General features: G+C 39.5%; 1 protein-coding gene across 2 annotated transcripts in view; it reads right to left on the minus strand.

Annotated features, from left to right (window-relative positions):
* Positions 1 to 9,121: 9,121 nt before the first annotated feature.
* The window catches only part of DISP1 (dispatched RND transporter family member 1), an 85,693-nt gene continuing 74,074 nt past the window's right edge, over positions 9,122 to 20,740 (minus strand). For both annotated transcript variants that reach the window (XM_053973971.1, XM_053973972.1), the window contains exons 5-8: positions 20,177 to 20,304; positions 19,675 to 19,772; positions 17,491 to 17,588; positions 9,122 to 13,067 (exon numbers count right to left, since the gene is read on the minus strand). In XM_053973971.1, the coding sequence (XP_053829946.1) occupies positions 9,423 to 13,067; positions 17,491 to 17,588; positions 19,675 to 19,772; positions 20,177 to 20,304 (3,969 nt within the window). In that variant the 3' untranslated portion in view covers positions 9,122 to 9,422. The remainder of the gene's footprint in view (positions 13,068 to 17,490; positions 17,589 to 19,674; positions 19,773 to 20,176; positions 20,305 to 20,740) is intronic.

Genomic DNA, 20,740 nt, shown 5'->3' on the forward strand with positions numbered 1-20,740 from the left:
AGGCAGAGGAGGTGACCGTCCAAAACAACAGCTACCTTTGGGGCAAGGCCACTGAAATAAATGAATGCCACCAGCTCTTCCTCCCCTTAACAAGGGAGCAGCGGGGATTCCTCCTCAGTGGGGCCTCCTTGCAGGCAGCAGCAACTGCAGGGATTTGAGGAACATGAGCACCAGGAGGGAGCCGCCCAAAGGAAGGGGAGTAACGTGCAGGGTAACACAATGGCAAGGGACAAAAGGCCAATTTAGACCCAATATCAGACAGATAAATTGCTGAGAGCTCTAATCCTCAAGGATTGCATGGCCCAGTGCCCCCCTGCTGCACAGGCCATATCACCTGCTCTGCTGCTTGAGATCAACCCCTCCCTCTGCTCAAAGCACTAGCAGAGATATAATAGTGGGTCTTTTTCAAGTTCTGTGTCTGGAAACACACTGAAAAAGCAGGCATACACTGGCCTAAGTGCAGCCCCTCAGAACTGGTTGGCCCCTTGCAATAGCATAACCAGCTCTTGTCCTTTGGGATGCAAGTTCAGGTGCTTTGAATCATCTATGCATCCAGGCCTAGCCTTTGAAATTCATTATTTTAAAGGCCTCATGAAATACAATCACAATGTACTAAAACTGGTAAATTAAATCAGAGGTTATATGTCTCTACTGGTCTTGCCCATTTATAAAAATACTGAAGTAATAATAACATTAAACATCAGTTATAATAATAGGAATTTAAGCCAGGCATGTTATTCTAGCTTTTATATATTTAAAATAAATATTAATTTAAACATAAGAGCATATTGTTTCTTTGACAGCACCAAAGCAAAAATAGATCAGGCCAACTTTTACACTTAACAGGGTGAAGTGAAAAATAAATAAGTTTGAACATAAGCAACTTCTTAGCTACAAAAATGTAAGTATTTATTTGGAACAATCAAAGAATCCCAGCCCATACACAAAGTTTCAGTTACACAGGACCACAAGGACTTCATTGATTCACCTTTTGAGTTTTGAAATATCTATGCTGGGCAAAGTTATCAGTTTCTGTATTCAGGGGACAAACAGAAGCAGAGATTTCAACCTCCCTTCTCCATTGCCCACAGCAAACCAGTGTCTAGCATAAGCCAAACAGGCATACTCTGCTTTCAGAGGTGGTCTCAGTTTTGAGCTGCTCATTCAGGAGGCACTTCAGTCCCCATCCAAAGTCCAGACTGGTGACAGCTGAATTCACTGCACTGATGTACCTGTGAACCTGTGTAACAGATACCAAGTGGAGTATATAGAAGTTATAGCACTGAAAACTATTTGGATGTACTTGAACAAGCACCAACGGGATCTGCTGCACCACTCAGACACACAAGTGTGAGGGGTTGGATGAGACCCTTCCAAAGGTACTGAAGGAGCTGGTGGATGTGCTCCCCAAGCCATTTACCAGCAATCCTGGCTAACTGAGGAGGTCCCAGTTTCCTGAAGTTGGCAAATATGACTAAGCCGTTCGCCAAGAAGGGCTGAAGGAGGCTCCAGGGAACTACAGGCGTGTCAGTCTGACCTCAGTGCCAGGGAAACCATAAAGCAGATCAGCTGGGTTGCCATTAATAGCACATGCAGGACAACCAGGAGATCAGGCCAGCCAGCATGGACTGATGAAAGGCAGGTCCTGCTTGGCCAACCTGATCTCCATCTATGATGAGTGACTCACTTAGCGGATGAAGAGAAGACAGTGGATGCACTTACCCAGGACTTTAGTAAAGCCTTTGGCATCATTTCCCACAGGACCCTCCTGGAGAAACCAGCTGCTCATGCCTTGGATGGGTGCACTGTTCACTGGGTAAAACCTGGCTGGGTGGCTGGGCCCAGACTGGTGGTGACTGGAGTCACATCCAGCTGGTGGCCCAGTAAGGAATACTGGGGATGTTCCTCAGAGCTCTGTGTTGGAGGCCAGCCCTGTTTAATGTTAATGATCATTTTATCAGTGATCTGGATGAGGGGAGTGAATCCTCAAATGCTTCGTCCATTTCTGGGCCCCTCATTATAGGGAGGACATTGAAGGGCTGGAGAGAGTCCAGAGAAGGGCCATGGAGCTGAGGAAGGGTCTAGAGCACAAATTCTGTGAGGAGCAGCTGAGGGAGCTGGAGGTGTTTAGCCTGAAGAAAAGAAGGCTCAGGGAGACCTTTTCACTCTCTACAACTGCCTGAAAGGAGCTTGTAGCCAGGTGGGGATCAGTCTCTTCTCCCAGGTAACAAGTAATAGGACAGAGGAAATGGCCTCAAGTTGCACCACAGGAGGTTTAGACTGTATATTAGGAATTTTTTTTTCACAGAAAAGGTTGTAAAGCACTGGAACAGGCTGCCTGGGGAAGTGGTTGAGCCACTATCCCTGGAGTTATCTAAAAGACGTAGATATGGTACTTGGCGACATGGTTTAGTGGTGGCTTGCAGTGCTGGGTTAACACTTGGACTCAATAATCATAAAGGTCTTTTCAAACCTAAGTGATTCTATGATTTACTGCAGGTTCTCTGAATGCTCCCCTTTCAAATACTGGTGTTTTCAAATGCACAGAAGTTCCCAATCCCTAATTAAGCATCAATCACATTATACATGCTATTGTTTGTAACTCAGTTTCATGCTTATTACTCTGAGATCATAAAAGTTACTGTCATCTCAAATATTGTAGTTTAAACATATTTTCAATACATTTGGTCCCTCTGTATATGTACAAGAGTATTTCAATACAAATAAGGATTTGGGATTCTCTCTCTCTCCCCTGCTTTAAGATAATTGATATCTAAGTTATCCAGTGCACCTACTGAGCTGTCTCAAATTCTTGCACACAGGCTTGAGTACTTTGCAGTCAAAATGTATTATTAGTTCAAGTCCCATAATACTTCTCAGCTCCAAATGATGAAAAAGCCAGATTAATACCTGAATGATAGTTTCATTATGACACCTTATTTTGGTAAGGTATCTTTCCCCAGTCCTTTTATTTCACATACTCAAACTTCTCTGGAAAGTGATACTGTATTGGAGGAAAGTTTCTTGAATTCTCATTCAACATCAGCATGTTGTTCACCTGGGACATATTAAGCAAGGTGGTTTAAAAAGTCCTTAAAGAATTGAAAAAGCAGTAGAGTTTACCTCCTGGCAAGCCACTGTAATCCAAGCACTTTTCAATTTTATGTTGTTTTGCTTAATACTTCCTGAATTACTTCTTTTAAGTTTCTTTGTGTGAAGGTTATGCTACACAAAAGAAGGTGAGAGTAAGTTATTATCTGTCATTTATGTTACAAGACTCATAATGCCTGTCTTTGTGAGGATTATACTCTTTCAGTGCTATGCCAAATAAAACACCTCCATGTAATGGAACTACCTACTGCTCCAAGTATTCAAACCAGTGTCACTGTAACACAGCCCTCTCTATTTCTGCCTCATTTTGTAGTGCAATACTGCTGTGAAGTCTTAAAAGCTGACATATTATACTCCCCAAATGTAAATAAAGCTCCTCTAATAAGAAAGGCTCAAAGAGATTATGCTACACCACTACAGAAGCTGTACTTCAGGAGCCCAAAACAAAAGGAACCAACAAAAGGAGAGAAGGCCTGCTACAAGCAGTTTTATGATGTGACTGTCATGAGTTCAAGTTCCATCAGATTGAAAAGAGCATTTTTTAGGGAAAAGGTTTGATGTTCAGCCATGGCATATTACGCCACTTGGAAAATTTTGGGACAATACTATAATATATTATAAAAGAGATATTTAAAACATAATTTTAAAAATATAGATGTAAAAAAATATAAAAACAGACTATTTTTGTAAGAAAAAGTGAAGGAGAGTATCTAATTTTGTACTGCAGGATGGCTCCAACAGATCTCTCCTCTCAAAGAAATGCTAATCCTGCTTTTCTGTGCTGTCAAATCTTTTCAGGACTGAGTTCACATGCCTTCAGTTGCCAATTTCTGTTCATTTTTACCTGTACTATAAGAACTTTGATGGGTTCTGCATTTGCACATAAACATCTCTCCTCAAAAGCAGATTTTGGGCCAAACGCTTTGGAATTTTTACGAGAGCCAATAACTCAGCAGTTGTGATACCTCTCTTTCTTATACTAATACAGCTCAAATAACTCCAATTAACTTACTTCTGATTTATACCACTAAAACAAGAGGTGAATTATTGCTCCAGCATACAACACACTGAAGGGGCTTTTATTACCAAATGGAGAACTTTACCAGTGAGGAAATGGGAGAAGAGGAGGCTGATGCAGCTGCTGCCCCTCTGCTCCCCACCATGCTGCAGGAACCTGGCAGCTCCTGTCAGCTCCTGAATGCTGCCACCACAGCCAGGTGGTGACCTGCTCTGAGGCTTGAGTGAGAGCAGACAACCAGAGGTGCCACCTCGTCAGACAAGCTGTCCTCACCTGTCCTTCACTTGTCCTGAAAATGACTTCAAATATGCGTAAACTCAGTAATAATTTCAGTACATCATCAATCTTACAATTTAAACTACGACATTTCCAATTACTGAATAATATTGTAAAAATATTATTGTATGCAGAAGACATGGCTTAGGTCAAATTTTTAAGGGCCTGCCATTACTGAGTGTGTATTTTAGTCACACTGTTTTCCAAAGATCAGGGCACTGAAATAAAGACAGCATTACTAACTAGTCAGCCATGAATGATCTGCTCCTTTCCTAAGCCACAGAGAAACATTTCTAGAATTGCCATTAAGATTAATCTACAGACAATTTTGGTTAAGGCTTTACAAGGGTTTAAGGAAGTTTGTTTAGGCCTCAAAGCAAAGCCATCCATCTGCTCTAAAGACAGACTTGCTGCTGGAAGGGTTCAACTTTGAACAGTGCCACCATTGTGGCCAGCCCCCAGCAAGAGAGCAAGTGCTATCCTGCTGCTTTTAAGAAGACAGATGGGCATCAGTTTTAAATTAACAGCTTGGGAACTAGACTCAACATACATTTCTAACTAACAGAATTTAAACAAAAGCAACAAACAGCCGCTCCTCTGGAATATGTCTATCCATTTGCAGATGAAGTGACATTGACCAAAACTTAAAATAACGGAATCCAAACTCAAGGTGGACATACTACCTTTAAAACATTTCAGGTGTACCAAAATACTCCAAATTACGTGCCTCCAGGAAACACCTGACTCCATGCAACTTTCTGAAATGGTGATCTTAGGAAAAACTCTTGGAATACAGGTTGCCAAGTAAAGGGAAACAGCAAAGTCAAGAGTCCTTGGTTTCAGACTACTTAGTATTCAGACAGTACTACCTAAAAGTGGCAGCCTAAGCTGTGCATGATCTATGTCACAGGCTCTGCAGACCTCAGAGACCTTTTTCTGATAAAGTGAGTGAATAAATAGTCAAAGGATAACACAGTTAAAGTGAGGATAGCTCTGCAATGGTGACACCAGATCCAAATTCATGAGTCTGCAGAGATCTGTTATGAACTTGGAGAAGCTCTCTCCTTTCTTCCAGACTGTAACTTCACCAGGCTGAGCTTTTTATTGCAAAGGCAAGCCTTTTTTTTGCACTGTGGGAATATGCAACGCTTAGTAGAATGGTGTCCCAGCTCACCATCATAAATCAAATGCTGCATGTAGAGGCACTTCAGATGTTATTGGCAGAAGTAAAATTTAATACACCTTGCCAGCATGTGGAAAAAATTTAAGGTCCAATTCAATGAAGTCAGTGTGATTCTGGCCTGAATCATCCATCTGCTACCTGTATTAAGTAGTATAACATTCTTTGTATAAATAAAATATGTTCAATTTTTATCACATTTGACATTTCTTACAGTGCTAAAATTTTTGTCATTTGTCAACCTATATTTTTAGAGCTCTCTTGGACTGACTGCCAGGACTCCATCTGGCAATAAGAGGGGTATTCCTAATTCAAAGCACTTCAAAGCAATTCTCCCACATCAGTTCAAAAAGATCAAATTAAAGTGATTATGGGTGATTATAAAAAGATGGATTTTAATTTTCTTTAAAAACACAAACAATGAAACAGTAATTTAAAACTTCTTCTCTATCAGCTACCTACCCACCCCCCAATCCTTTGTATGAGGTAGCTGCATTTCCAGTGATTATATATTGAGATGGGTTTAGTATTTTAAAGAACTTATTGTAAATTTTAAAATCTTTTTTGTTAAACTGATCAATATATTACCCACGCTACAAATGTGATTATGACCTGAAAAACACAGATCCTAAGGACAATACAGATAACTAAGGTATCTATTATGTTAAATAGATTTTTTTTCCCCTGGGTGAAGTGACTTTGAGTGAGTTGGTCTCAGATACAAGCCCCTCTCTCAGGAAGATTCTGGCTTGTAGTCTTTATTCCTGAAGAAAGCATACCAGCAACTTAAAAGCCAGAAAGAGACCATTGTCTTCTCACATAAAGTTTCCTTCCTTCCTTGAATAATCAAAGAGATGTCACTTTAAAGACTCTCTTGTAACATGTACAAGTTACTGTCAAGTCTTTACTAGACTTTAGTAAGGCAGAAAGCTCACCTGTCATGTCTCAAGCTACATGTGTCACCACTGGCAGAGCAATTCCCAAACATCCCAGCATGGATTATCCATAGAAATAAAAATCTGCATCTTCTAAATCCAGGAGCACGTTACTTCCCAGAGGAAGCACAAGCCAGTGGTAGGGCCCTCAGCCCACCTGGGCAGCCTACAGGAGAAACACCTCACTGAGTCAATCTGTGTGGTGTGCACACATCCACATCCCCCATGCAATCCCAAAGCAAGGCAGGACCTCAGAGACGGCAAATTAGCTAATGGAAATTCCAGTGTTTTAAGCTAATCATCTTCCCTCGGGACTTGGCCATCACTGGCAAGCCTTCGAAAGATGTCTCAGCAGGATGTAATGGTTCTTGTTGAAATTTCCTGGAGTGGAACAGAGTTCCACCTATCCTCACTTGCTCCCAGTAGCCTGTAAAAACTTAATTATTAGCATTTATTTATTTCTCTCCTGGATTTTCTGGGGATAGAGTAATGCATACCCTCATCTGTCACTGGAACCAATTCCTATTCTCTTCCACTCTCCAGGAGTTGCACTGTCTTGGGTTTTAGAGTCTACACCTGAATTGACACAGATACAGCACACACACACATGGTGCTACATCCATAATTATCAAACTTATCTAAGCCACTGATTGCTCCATGTCCAGCTAACCGATGTGGAAAAGATAAAGCAGTCTGCAGGGAGGAAATGGAAAAGACACAAAAGGCAGATACAGCAGTGATCCTGCTCACTAGCCAAGCACATTAGTTCATCTTAATCTTTCCTAAGAGCACATTACACCACAACTCCTTATCTGCCCCATTTTTCTCACTGTATCAGCCTTTAAGAACATATAACTCATTATGGAAACATAACAATAATCTCTATCACTTACATCACCATTACAAAACCAGTTATCAATACAAGCAAACGAAGGTGGTTTCCTTACCCAGAATGCAGGATGGAAAACTGGCTTAGGGAAAAATCTCATGTTGAGCTCAACAGCTGACAAAGTTCTCTGTTCTGTAGATGCATTGGCTGGGCACCTCCCCAAAGGCCCATGTCTCAAAGCTGTGAATGACAGCTCATGTGACAGGCACTGTGGTAAGCATTACATGCTGCTTTGACAAGGTCTGACAAGCTACACTCAAGCAGATGTGTGGGCAGAAAAAAAGCTGGACAACAGTAACAGTCCAATTTATTTCTTATTCCCTTAAATTTCTTTAGATTGCTAGCACTGCAAGTGTTAGCTTTTAATTAATGGTGTCTGTAGTGCACAGAAAAGCCTTGAATTGCTCTTGTTACAAACGAAAGAATCAGGCTTTAAACTAATTGACAAGTTCCAAGGTAACTAAAACCAAGTCTTATTTTATAACTAAGAAAGAATGATACTCTTCTCAAACCATGTAAGACTAATTTAGGTTTTTCTGTAGATTTCAACCTCTTCAGTCACTGGGACATATAAGCACTAACATCACTACTCCCAGCGAAACCAAAGTGATTTGTTGCATGATGTGAACCTTCTGTATGCCTCCAACATGAACACTAGGACAGAATATCCAAGCTTTTCCTCCAGTGATTCATTACACACCAAGAACCTGATATCACATCAGCCTATGAAATCTATCTTCAGTGTCTCATAAATCAATATCATCAGCATAACCAAGCAATGAAATGAAGAGAGATTTGTCATTAAAGTACACAGAAATTATGACACACTACACAGTTCCAGCTCTCAAATCACTTTCCTGGAGTGATAAGACCAGCAAGTATTCCCATGATTACCCACAGCTATCATGTGACTAAACCCTGTACTTACACAGATACAACATCTGAAATCCACCATCTTGGTTATATGGTTGAGTTCAGTATTTGTAACTTCCATCTGGGAACTTCTCCAGATAGAACATTCAGAACACAATATTTTAATTTATGTTTCTGAGTCTTTTGAGTTGATTTAATCTGATACTGCTGGCAGTAAGTCTAGAACCTGTGCATTAACTACGCCTTTCTCCATGGTAGATTAATTCTGTGGGAAAAAGTTCAGTATTGCAAGGCACTTCATGTCCAATTTTACAAGTCCTGATTTTACATATATCTGTCAGTTCCATAAACTGTATTTTTGTTGTCATCACTGAGAAGTCAATAATGTTCACTGACTATTGTTTCCACCTGTATTCTCTGGTATGTAATGGTAAAGTCTATACAGTAACTGCCAGAAAGGCAGTTTAAAATGTTTTGCTGCACTATATATACAGAAATGCAACACAGACACTGCAAATGCTGTAGACCTCCAGGAGCTTTTCTTTAGATTTTGTTAGGATGAATAGTTTAAAATATTCCCCAAACAGGCTACCCTGCAGAGCTGGTCTGTCAAACAATCCTGAAAGAACACAGTTACAGTCCTGCTGTTGTTTCAAAGTGTGCAGAAGCCTGCCAAGGTAGCATGAGAATAAAGGTAAATTATGTACTCAGGAAATGTGGCAATCTCAGTCTGCCCCAAACGTTATCGATCTCACAAGCCCTGGCTTCAGAACAGGGAGAGTTTCTTTGTAATGCTTTATTTCTTGAGATGGTTTATAAGGAGAAATCAAACACCAATTTCTTATTCCCTTAAATTTCTTTATATTGCTAGCACTGCAAGTGTTAGCTTATAACAAAGCTGGAACAAAATCTAAATGAAGCATAAGCCACCTTATGAGTTATAGCAAAAAAACATTCTGGACAACATCAGGTTTTACTACATGTAATGGTTTTATGAAATGTATAAATGTTATTGTTCTATAAAATACATTTTTCATTCCAAAAGGCAAATTATAATTCATATTTATTCAGGACTTTCCTTTCTAGTGCTTTAAACTTACTTTTAAAAGAAAGACGCAGGATTGCCAAATTAAAGGTTTATTATAGTGTTTTTATTAACAAACTTTCATTGGAAAGTTCTGGGCGCATTAACATAGGAGGCACATTGGCTTCGATGTTTGGCATTTGACAGTCAACAGAATTGCACTTCACTGCGATTGCCTTGCCACAACAGCGTGAACTTTCATGGCAACCCTCGGAGCGAGCCTCTCTCCCTGACCTGGTCAGCAGGTGTTTTTTATTGTTTTGGTCAGCCTTCAAAACTCGGTCATTCTGCAAAGAACGCTGATCTATCTTGCTCTCAGCTTTCTTTTTCTGCTTTGACAGAGAGGCTTTCTTGCTTTCCACCCCATTTGCTTCTGTACCACCCTTTTCATCACACTTGTCTGTCTGCTGACAGAATCCCTTTTGGTTATTAGAGATGCTCTTCTCACATTCAGAGCAACGCACTATTAGAGGTGCTGCGTTTCGGCAGAGGAACTGTGAGGAGCTCATCACCTTTGGAACAGTTCTTACGTTTTCCTCTGGGTTTTGATGAGTATGTGTATCTGTCCTGTTTATTCTTTGATGTGCCTGGAACTGTTGCACGGACTGCAGGAAAAAATTTTTAGGCAGAGAATTTTGTGTCATCGTTCTTTTGAGCCTTCCTTGAAGGCAGCTGCAATGGAGGACATGCTGGACTGGATGTACATAACCCTCGGCAGCTTGCTGTAAAGCATTTATAGGAGCTACAGAGCTTTGGATCTGCACGGTCCCTGGGGAGGGAGAACACTGGTAACAGAAGGTGTCACTTAACTGCTGACAGGAGTGTGGACTCCACTTCACTGCCACCTGCTTATATGCATCAGGACAGCTACACTGCCTGTTCTGAGAGAAAATCGGGCATATGGTGTGTTGGTCAATAGACGTCTGCAGCACAGCTGAATTAGCAACGTTTTTGATACCTTTACTCACTTCACTATTATAGGCTGGGTGCATAGGCACACATGAGTTTTGGGGCCTGCTGCTGAAGAGCTCTGAGCAGATATGAGTTTCTTCATATGCCACTTTCTCCGCAGGGTTACAGATTCCGGTTTGTGATGCCAGAGGTTCAAGCTCATAGTGCTCATGCTCCATTTCTGGTTTTTGACTTCTGGAGTCCAGCTGGTACTTGCTAACAGGATGTGATTTGTTTTGACTTCTGCCCCCTTGGGCTCCTGAGAAGGCCTGAGAGAAGGCATTACACCGCAGTTTTTTTGGTAGTGGGATCTGGCCACAAGTACCCTGGGGCCCAAGGCATCGGCACATGCACTGGAAGAAGAACGTTGCGAAAGCCCAACTAATGCACATTATAAGCATCATGAAAGTGCCAAGCTGAGTGTATGCCAACACTGTTGAGGGCATCATCATTGCCCCAGCTACAAATGTTGTCAAGGCAGCCATTGCAATAGCAGAACCCATACGGCTTAAAGAAAAAATGACCTTCCCCTCTCGGTCAGGGTCAGGAGCTAAACGGTAAGCCACTCCATAATGAACAGCAAAGTCCACTGACAAGCCAACAGCCACTGAGATTGTGACAGATTCCAACACATTCAGCTCCCACCCAAGAAGAACCAGAGAACCTACAGTGACAAAAATAGTTCCAGCTATTGAAACTATTGCATAAAGGCTTATGATTATGTTCCAGGTTGTAAGAAGCATAACACTAAATGCAACAGCAACTGAAAGGCCCATGGCAATCAGAGTACCATCAGAAAGACTGTCCTGAAGGTCATAAAATTCAAGGTTACTCACAAACCAACCATTGCTAAGACCTTCAGGAGCAGAACTAAGCTCACTTGAAATCCATGAGTCTACCTCTTTGTAGAACTGATGCATTTTCTCATAAGCCAGTGTGAAGAGGTAGGTGCTTTGGAACTCCAACACCACTGCCCTGATGGTATCATTAAGGTCAAAGCGAGGCCCTGGCGTTTTGCTATCTAAATGGTACCCTGTGCTTCTTTCTAGCTCCATTATAGCTCTCTTGATACATAATTCAAAAACTTCTTGTTTGTATGGAAAGCTCCAGTGGCTGCAGCAGGGGTAAAGAGATGGCTCATCACAGTCTTGATTTTCCATCCACTGCTTAAATGTTTCAATGAAGCAGCTTGTGAAGTCTTGTTCTTCTGTCTGATAAAAAAAGGTTTGATTTCTTAACTTCTGACAGAAACGTAAAATCCAAACCTGCGAAGCTGGGCTAGCGATATTAAAACTAGTATCTAGCTGCAGCTCTCCTTTGCTTTTAGGGTTTAAAGGGTCACCATTATCCTCAGGTGTGACACCCCAGATTACTGTAATCGGCATGTGGAGCTCTTCTCCGTGGTGGACACGTTCAAACATGAAAAGCTTTTTGTATTCTGCATCGTATCGTTCAAATGGGTGAGAAGACCTAAATACCTGAAACTCGGAGAGCTCCAACGATGGCAGCTTCATCTTTGGATTTACACACACAATATATGCTCCACCAATTGTTAAGGCAAGGAACCAGAAAAGCCAAATATACCGAAATTTGATAACAATGCATGGCAAAACTTTCTCAAAAAATATCCTGGATGCTTCTGAGACTGCAAAAATAACCTTGTGGAACATTTGGCACAACACTGTCCAGCAGTTTTTGTTGTTGTATACCCTCTGCTGAGGTTTCTTAAAGCAACTGAAAATATTGAGAAGATATCGTTCATGTAATACAACTACAGCTGGCAGCCATGTAACCATCAAAACATAATTCACCAGAATGGCAGTGCCAGCATAAACACCAAAACACCTGATTGCTGTGATATTGCTGACATAATTAGCATAGAAGGCAGCAGCGGTTGTAAAACTCGTGACAAACATGGAAAGAGCAGCATGTTGCAATGTGATGCTCACTGTCTCAGAGGTTCCAGCATGAGGTTTATCAAACTTTGTGTAGTTCCAAACATCACATAAGACAAAAGCATCATCTGCTCCAATCCCAACAAGGATAATCAATGCTGTGAGATTCATGAATGGAAAGAACTCAAAATTAAATACTACCCGATAGAGAAAATAAGAAATAATCAAGGAACTAATTATTGCAAACATAGTCATCAGCGTGATAAACATGGACTTGGTGTACACACACATAACTAACAGGACAATTACAATGGCTATGGCAGGATACACAGTATCCATCAACAGATAATCTTGAAACAACCTATGTTTTATTCCAAACTCAATCCCTGTGACGGTTGTTACACCATCAGAAGCATTCCAGTTTTCAAAGTTATCTAGGTAAATACTCATCATGCTTTCCCCTTTCTCGGTGGGAGAGAAGAGCATGCTGTATTTTAAAGCTGGTAAGACATAGTCAGCTGTCTTTGGGCTTAGGAAATCCTTGTCCACTAGGTAGTGAAGGATCTGGTAAACAGCATTGTACTTGGTACATTTGCGAGGCACATTTGTACACTTGAGTTGGTCCTTCCTTTTGGCATTCATGTCCCAGCAGTCCGGCCCCAGGGTCCCGTTGTAGTAATATTTGGCACAAGTGCGAAGCAGCTTTAGGGTGTGAGAGACGTCCCGTTCGACAATTTTCTGACACGATGACCTGTTGTTCAGAATAGCAATATAGTTGCCCAGTGTCCAGCTGGGGCAGCACGAAGCAGCAGTGGCTCTCTGGCACAGATCACCAAACTGGGAATGGGATCTGATCTGTATAAAGACAGACAGGAAGACAAACCCAATTTCAAGTAACAGTCTGAAACATTCAGTAACCAAAAAACCAACCCTTGAAATCATGAAAATTCAGTTTACGGTCCTTTGGCATTAACGTATTAAATTCTCATTTCCACACACACTGCTTTTGATCAATATCCTCTTACATGCAGCAGACTAAACCAGCCAGTATACACACTTGTCACAGTGGCACAGAATTGGCAAAAGTGTTTAGAGTATTATTTGAAGATCCACTGAGGATCTTCCAGTCTGAGGACTGTTAACTCTCTTCTATTATCTCATGCTATACTCCTGAGAATAAACAATCTGCCATACACCAGTGAAGTAACACTCTACTTGGAATCATATCTTGAACTTCCTCGGAGAGGCAAGGATTTATAATCCTGAAAGAAAGGATGTGACAGCTTTACCATAAATTCCATCACCTGATCTCTCTTCTACAACCCTGATTTTATGAGTCTCTTTTAGCTCTTGTACAGCTGGCAGGCACTGTCCCCAAACAGCTCTGCCTGCCACCCAGGCACTGTATGTCCCTAAGTCACGCAGGGTTTCCAAAGCACAAGATAATTCCACTGTCACGAAGCACCCCAAAATATCAAGTCATGCCTCTGAACACCGCATCTGCGGTGCACAGCACATTCTGGTTAAAGTTCTCCTGAACTAAATGAGCCTTAATCCCTTATGGGGATATTTTTCTTTCACTTCCAGAATACTCCAGATTTAGTTGAAGACAGTAAGAGCACAACTTAGCTAAATCACCTCAAGACACTTCTACACAAACTGGAAGTAACTATAAACCAGAAGTGAAACTCTTAAGTAACAAGGTTAGATCAGTGAAATTTTCTCAAGTTGAGAAGACTCAATTTTTGGACAGCACGAGGAATAAAAGTCTCCAAAAACAGAACTTCTGTTAATATGTGACAAAGTAGAATTAGTCCTTCAAATAGTTAAGATACATGTAAAAGTTGTTTTGATCAAGTTACACAGAATATTACACACATTAATGCAGTCACATAAATAAAGCCATGTGCTTCAGATTTTATAGGAATGCACCCTGAAACAGTTGTCCATGTATGCTTTAAATTTAAGTGATCTGAACGAAACCACTTAGCCTCTTTTTTCTTTTTTTCTTCAGTAAAATTGCACAGGCTTATTATTAGCACTCCTTCATACTGCAGACCAAAAAATACACTTGGGGATTCTCTCAGCAGCTATAAAAGCTTGAATATGGACCAAATTTTGTCAATCAGTTTCTGAACAATAACAAACTGGCATTCCACAAAAACAGGATAATTCACATTTGATTGTTTCCAGATAAAAACACTCACACATGCAAACTCAGGAAAAACTGAACAACCTACTAAATAAAAGGAAGCACTGGAATAGCATATCTGTGTTTTTCATGGCACATCTCCAGGTTAGTCTTATGAGGATATAATAGGCAAACTGGGAGGATAGGATTGTATTGTCTTCTGTATGTATTCAGGTTCAAGATGGGACAATGAGGTTTATATACTGTTCTTCTACACTTGCTGTAGGCCATAAACATTCACTGGCAAAGTAACTGCTGCCAAAGATAAAGTAACATGAGCTGGAAGCTGGAAATTAGAAAGTAAAATACAAAACTTAGCTCTTGGTAGCTCATTAAAATACTACGTAAAATGTTAATAGATTGCAGCATTGGGCTTTGTTGGTGATCCAAAGGAACCGGAAAGGTCATTCTGGTGTTTCCAGACCTGGTCTGTCACTGGCACCACTTCAATTTATTTTGGAACAAGTAAGGAAACAAAACCATGCAACCTGCATGCATCTGTGGGCAGATCTGCCCAAATGGCTCTCTGCAATGACAGAGAATCACAAATCCACTGCTTTGGGGAAGCACTCTGAAGACATAATATACAGTCATTAAAGTTTATAAAATAACTGTTTACAGTTTATGGAGAAAACATTCTGCAATTAACAGGTGAAAAAAAAAACAACTCTTCTTATCCAAGTAGTAAAAAAATTAGAACACCTCCTATAACTATTTTGTATATAAAGTTTCCAAGAAGATTATAGGACTTGCATATGCTGAACAGCTGCAGGGTAGAGCCCCTAAGTGTCAGTAAAACCTATGGTTAAAGTAGTTACAAGCAGATGGGAATACAATTAATACATAGAGGATATGCTGTTAGTTCCACACTAAAGCCAATACTAGTTGGTGCTGATATCCTGCTTATCATCAGAAAAATACATAAATTCTAAGGTTGGTATTTCCAGCAAGCAGAGCCTGATTTTCCTGTCTTTGAATACAGAAAGCTTTTCCACTTAATTCAACAGAACTGTGGCCCTAAACAAGTATGAGCTCAAAAGCAAAAATAACTACAGCCAGAAAAGAGTCTGTAAGACCAGAAGGTCACCGAAGTAATAGATTTTTTGTTATGGCTGCAGTACAAGTCAGCATCCTCAGCCTCCCTAGGGACTGGCTGCTAGCAGAACTTAGCATTTAAAAGTGGGACACAGCACAGCACCTTGTGAGTTTGTGAGTTCTAAGAAGTGTTAGAAGTACTTAAAAATTGCCAGGAAGTGTTAATATAATTAAAAATGTTATTTGTAAGTAATGAGCATTTAAAAAGAAAGTATGAAAAAAACGTCATCCCTTTCTGAGCCTTGAGTATCTAATGTTTTAAAATAAATTTATATGCACAGACAGGCAAAAATACCAAAACCTAACCATATTCATTTGTCTTCTATAATAACTAGCTAAAAATCAATGCTGCTACCATGGTGCACTGCTGTTCTGCTCAGCTGAGGTGTTTAATTACTTTATTTCTAAGTAATTTACAAAGAAAGATCTGCAAGACCATTATTTACAACAATATTCTTTATAAATATCTACATAGTTGTGGGTGTAGATGATGCAGCAAACATTTCATTTTCTGAAGTGTTCTTATTTCAAAGGAAGAGCTGATTTTATGGGCCTTGTTTGTTGTAGTAAAGTAATTTAATCCTTCTCTCAGAAAGTATAGCAGTATTTGATATAATACATTATTATCAAGGTGAGCAGATGGGGAGGAACAAAAGAAAAAATTCTCAGGAGTAATGCAATCATTAGAGATATACTCTTCAGAGGCAATTCTGTTAAACAGAATGATGTTTTTTAATTCAGACTGCATTGCTTTGCAATGATCTGCACTACCTGGGATTGACCTGCATCAGCTGCCTGTGTGACTACACTTCTACAATAAATGCACAGGTGAGCATCTCCTCCCTCAGTCTCCATTTCTACCCTTGTTAAAGGTTATTCTCCCCTGGATCTCCTGACTGAACTGGTGATATGATGACTCCCTAGTTCAGCTCATTCAAAACTGAGCCGGGCTGCTTTAGATCCTGTACTCTGCTCACCTGGCTTGTTCTGATTGCAAGAGATAAGGGATAAAACCACATGAGCCATCCTGTCAGTGCAATCATCTCTGATGGGGAAATAAGGAACATTTAACAAGCATGTGAGGACAAAACTCACTTCCAACGAGGGAGCCAACCAGGACAAAATGCCAAGGGAGATTCATTATACAATGTTCCACTACAGCTCAACATTTTAAGCCAACAGACGATGGCTGTTGTAGAGAAAACAGTCTGGGAATTTGCTAAATTAATGCAGTTGTCTAATAGGCAATGATCAATCTAATAACGAAAATATTTCTCATTAAATAAATGAGAAATATGAATTAAGTTGCCTGTGATTATTTTTGTTTTGGAGAAGAGCAAAATGGAAATAATTTGTTCACTATTAACAGATGAAAAACATATTGCTTCATTTCCATGCAAAGTCATCAGTATGTGAACCAAAAGTTCATGAGAGGTTCAAAGGAGCTCAGTCTAGCAAGTGACAAGCGTATATTTTACAGATAAAGTTTAAATGAAAATTAGTATCTCTAGCTATTTGACTTAAGTTCCTTTGCTGTCCATTTGCCATCCTATTCTAAACTAACACAAGAAAAATTAATTGGAGTGATCCACTGAGTATCAGAGAAAACTGCATATACTGTGAGATTATAGTTATTTCACCTGGAGGTGAAAATACAAGAAAAATCAATTATTTGCTGGGACCCAAGAACAAAATTCCATAGAATAATATTCTGTGAGGAAACACACAGTAAAAGTTAAGACAGTCCTTTCCTGAAGCAACTCTCTTCTACCCCATTCTGGATGCTATTAGTAGAAAACTCAAAGAAATTCCCCAATATATAACCTGATTGAAAGTTGTTTTTTAACTGCATGTACATGCTGACTGACCATTTGACAGGAGCTGTACCACATAAAGTCCTCTCATATGCTACTGGATGGCAGTGGGCAGCAAAACAAAATTTCAAATGTATGCTCTGTATTTGCAAGTGAGACAAATGCCAAACTGACTTACCCTCAAGTTGTCTACATTGCACATTGACTTAATTGCATTCAAATTCCATAAATTCTCTCCTTCTGTTGATGTAAACACCACTCGTGAATAGCGATCACCTGAAATTACAGACGGGGGTTTTCACTGATTGTTTGGGTGGGCCTGGTATCAAAGGCTGAGGCAAATTCCCACCATTCAAATGACACACAGGAAATCTTTGTCGAGTCATGGGAATTCACCTCCTTTTCAAGATGAGCTGTTTATCTGTAAGACTCACTCCACATGAAAGTTTCCATTTCCTTAAGGTGCTTATAGTAAATATAGCATCTTCAATACTACATACCACTCAGAAGCTCTACAGACTTCTATTCAAGCAAACTATCTTCTGAAATATGACAAACAAAAATCAAAAGATCTAATCAGCAAACTATGAAATTCTTGGCACAGCATAATGGCAGTACACTGATAATAGTAATCAAAGGCTGATTTAGTAAGTCATTTGGGAATATAAATAATAATTATAAAGCTGTTTCTACAAGAATGTTTTTGCTTTAGAAGCAAATGACTGCAGTGGAAATTGTTGTGATATCCTTGAGGCCATTTTCAAGAATTCCACAGTTTAGACACATGAAGCTTAAATTACAAATTAAATCACATTTATGAGAAGACAGATTTAGGAAAGGAAATAATTACTTAGTGGCAGTGAGCTCTGTCTGCAGAGCTCACAAGGGAAACAAATATACAAACACAAATATGTGGAACTGCCTAACACAGTATGGTACTCTGGGTTAAGAAACATTATCACATTAATTAAAATATTCCAAAATCCCAATAGGCTGAATTTTCCCCACTGCTGTGAAGCTACAGAATTTTTGCCTTCCAGAAGGCTGCAATGAAAAGACTCAGAGGCAGTGCTTTACGATCTCCAACCATGCTTTAGGATTAAGGAAACTGAAATCTAGAGGTCCTGGAGCAGAGAAAGAAAGATACCAGGCATGACAAAAGTGGGTCAAGAGGAAATCAACTGTTTTCTTTACATAATGGACTGGCAAATTTTCCCATAGAAATGCAATTCCTTCATGACTGTAGCAACTGAGACTACGCAGAAACAGCAGAGGAAAGAAGGAGAGTGAGACTGTGCAGAACAGCAGCCTGGATAAGAGGAGTTATTTCTGCTTCAAGAATGCTCAGCAGAGTACCAAGTACATTTCCTCTCCCTCACTCATGATATGCTAATTTGGTTCTGTTCACAGGAGCAGAAATTATGACCTTGCTCCCATCCTCTCACTTAGATATACGACCATATTGTAATTTAAAAAAAAAAAAAAAGAATAAAAATCTGTTCTTCACCCTGGTTTTCCCTGGTCATTGCTCTCTTAGACCAAGTAATCTAAACAAATAATTTCACAATTGTGTTTTTGTACTCTCTTATCAGTCCTCACATGTGGAAATAGCCACAAAAGAGCTCAGGTCCTTCTATGAATAGAGGCAAGATCTACATCTCTCTGCCAGAAGAGGACTTATCAAAGTTCTGCAGTGTGCCTTATAGAAAGTCAAAAGACTTTGTCTTTTTTGTCCTCTAGTTTAGTCAGTTTCATAAGGCTACAGTGCTTTAAGGTGGGGACATTTTATTTCTATTTCTGCTTCTTTGAGGGGGATGTTTTCTTTGTTGGGTTTTTTTGTGTGTAGTTTTTTTTTTTTTTTTCCATGAACAAACCCCTACATTCTGTACAAAATATAATTGGTGGATGCCTTTAGGACATATACAGGAAAGTATTTATTTAGGTTTTTCAGAGTTAAATTAATGGCATGGACAAAAAACAACTTCTTCCCAAGTGTGAATTAAGGACTACATCTCTAGCTACACACAAAACACTGATTTTACAGTACTACCAAGAACTAATAAAATTCCTTACAGGAAATGGAAACACTTAAAGGAAGCACTTCAAGTAAATACAGTTTATTCCAAGAAAGAGCTAATAGAATAGAAGCAATAAGGCAAATCTTTAAATAATTCTGAAAGTGACTTTGAAACATTTCAGTCCAATCTTATCAAAATTTCTGCATGGAAAAAGAAAGCGTTTATTGTGTGTATAAATTAAGTAAAAAATATCTTCCTAATATGGCATACAATGTACAGAAGAGTTCAGAAAACTCTGAACTGTCAGAAGTTTTTAGCTTTCCTTGTATCATTTCTCCACTTACTTGGAATATCACAGAAAAAGGTATCCTTGTGGAAGTTCCAGTCTGCTTGCCTCTTCTCTCTTTCATAATGATCATCTGACCATCTGTCATCTTGATGACTAAACCAGAACAAAGAGTTTCACTTTACCTTAGCAAAGAAATTATTAAAAGCAGCACCATTCAAACAAGTCACTCAGCTTAAAGGCTCTTACACATAAGAAAACATATTTTTACCAGTGTGATTTTGGTATACAAAAACTGAAACAGTAATTAAAATTTTTCTTTACATTGAAAATTTAAATAAATCCATAGAGAAAAGTAAAATTATACATTTTTTAAAAAAGGTGGCAATGGGAAATATCTAGCCTGGTTTGAAAGGCCTTAAGAACTGCAGAACATTAGAGTCGGTATTTATTGAAATCAGTGGCAGTATATATATTAACTTCAGAGTGTACTGGTGAAAGCACGATAAACGTACAAAACCACCAATAAAACAAAACGCCTTTTTACTATAAACCCTTACCTTTTAGCTTGCTCATCTGCATATTTGAAAGGGTAGTTTGCAAGTGTTGCTTTGTACCCTGTGTTTTTCACCATGTTGTTCCATGTCACCAATCTCTGTCCTATGGCTGTCCCTCTGGGTTCAAAACCCTAACGGGAGAGAAGCACGAAATTCCATTAATGCTTTTCATTCTTCAGCTCAAACGGGAGAGCGGAAACACGATCAAAGTGATGGATAGTTTTCATTATGAAGCATAATTACTCCAGGCATCTACTTTTAGAGGTAAAATGCTTCATGACAAGTCAGACAAAATAATGACCCACTGTAGAGAGTGATGAGGGATTAAGAGTTCTTGCATGTCCTACTGCTCTCCCTGAGAAGAGATGATTTAGTTAATCAAAAGTTCAACAACTGGCTTTCAGAGGAAGGGCATTCTACAAAGTCCTCTTCTGTATCTCAGTTATCACTCTTAATTGATTAAATATGATTAAAAACTGTTAAATATTTCTTCTGTATTTCTCTAAGAATAAGGCAAATATTTAAATAATTTTGAAGGTGACTTCGAAACAATTTTAACAGCTTGGC

This window comes from Vidua macroura, chromosome 3 (genome assembly GCF_024509145.1).
Source record: "Vidua macroura isolate BioBank_ID:100142 chromosome 3, ASM2450914v1, whole genome shotgun sequence".
In the NCBI taxonomy this organism is placed as follows: domain Eukaryota; kingdom Metazoa; phylum Chordata; class Aves; order Passeriformes; family Viduidae; genus Vidua; species Vidua macroura.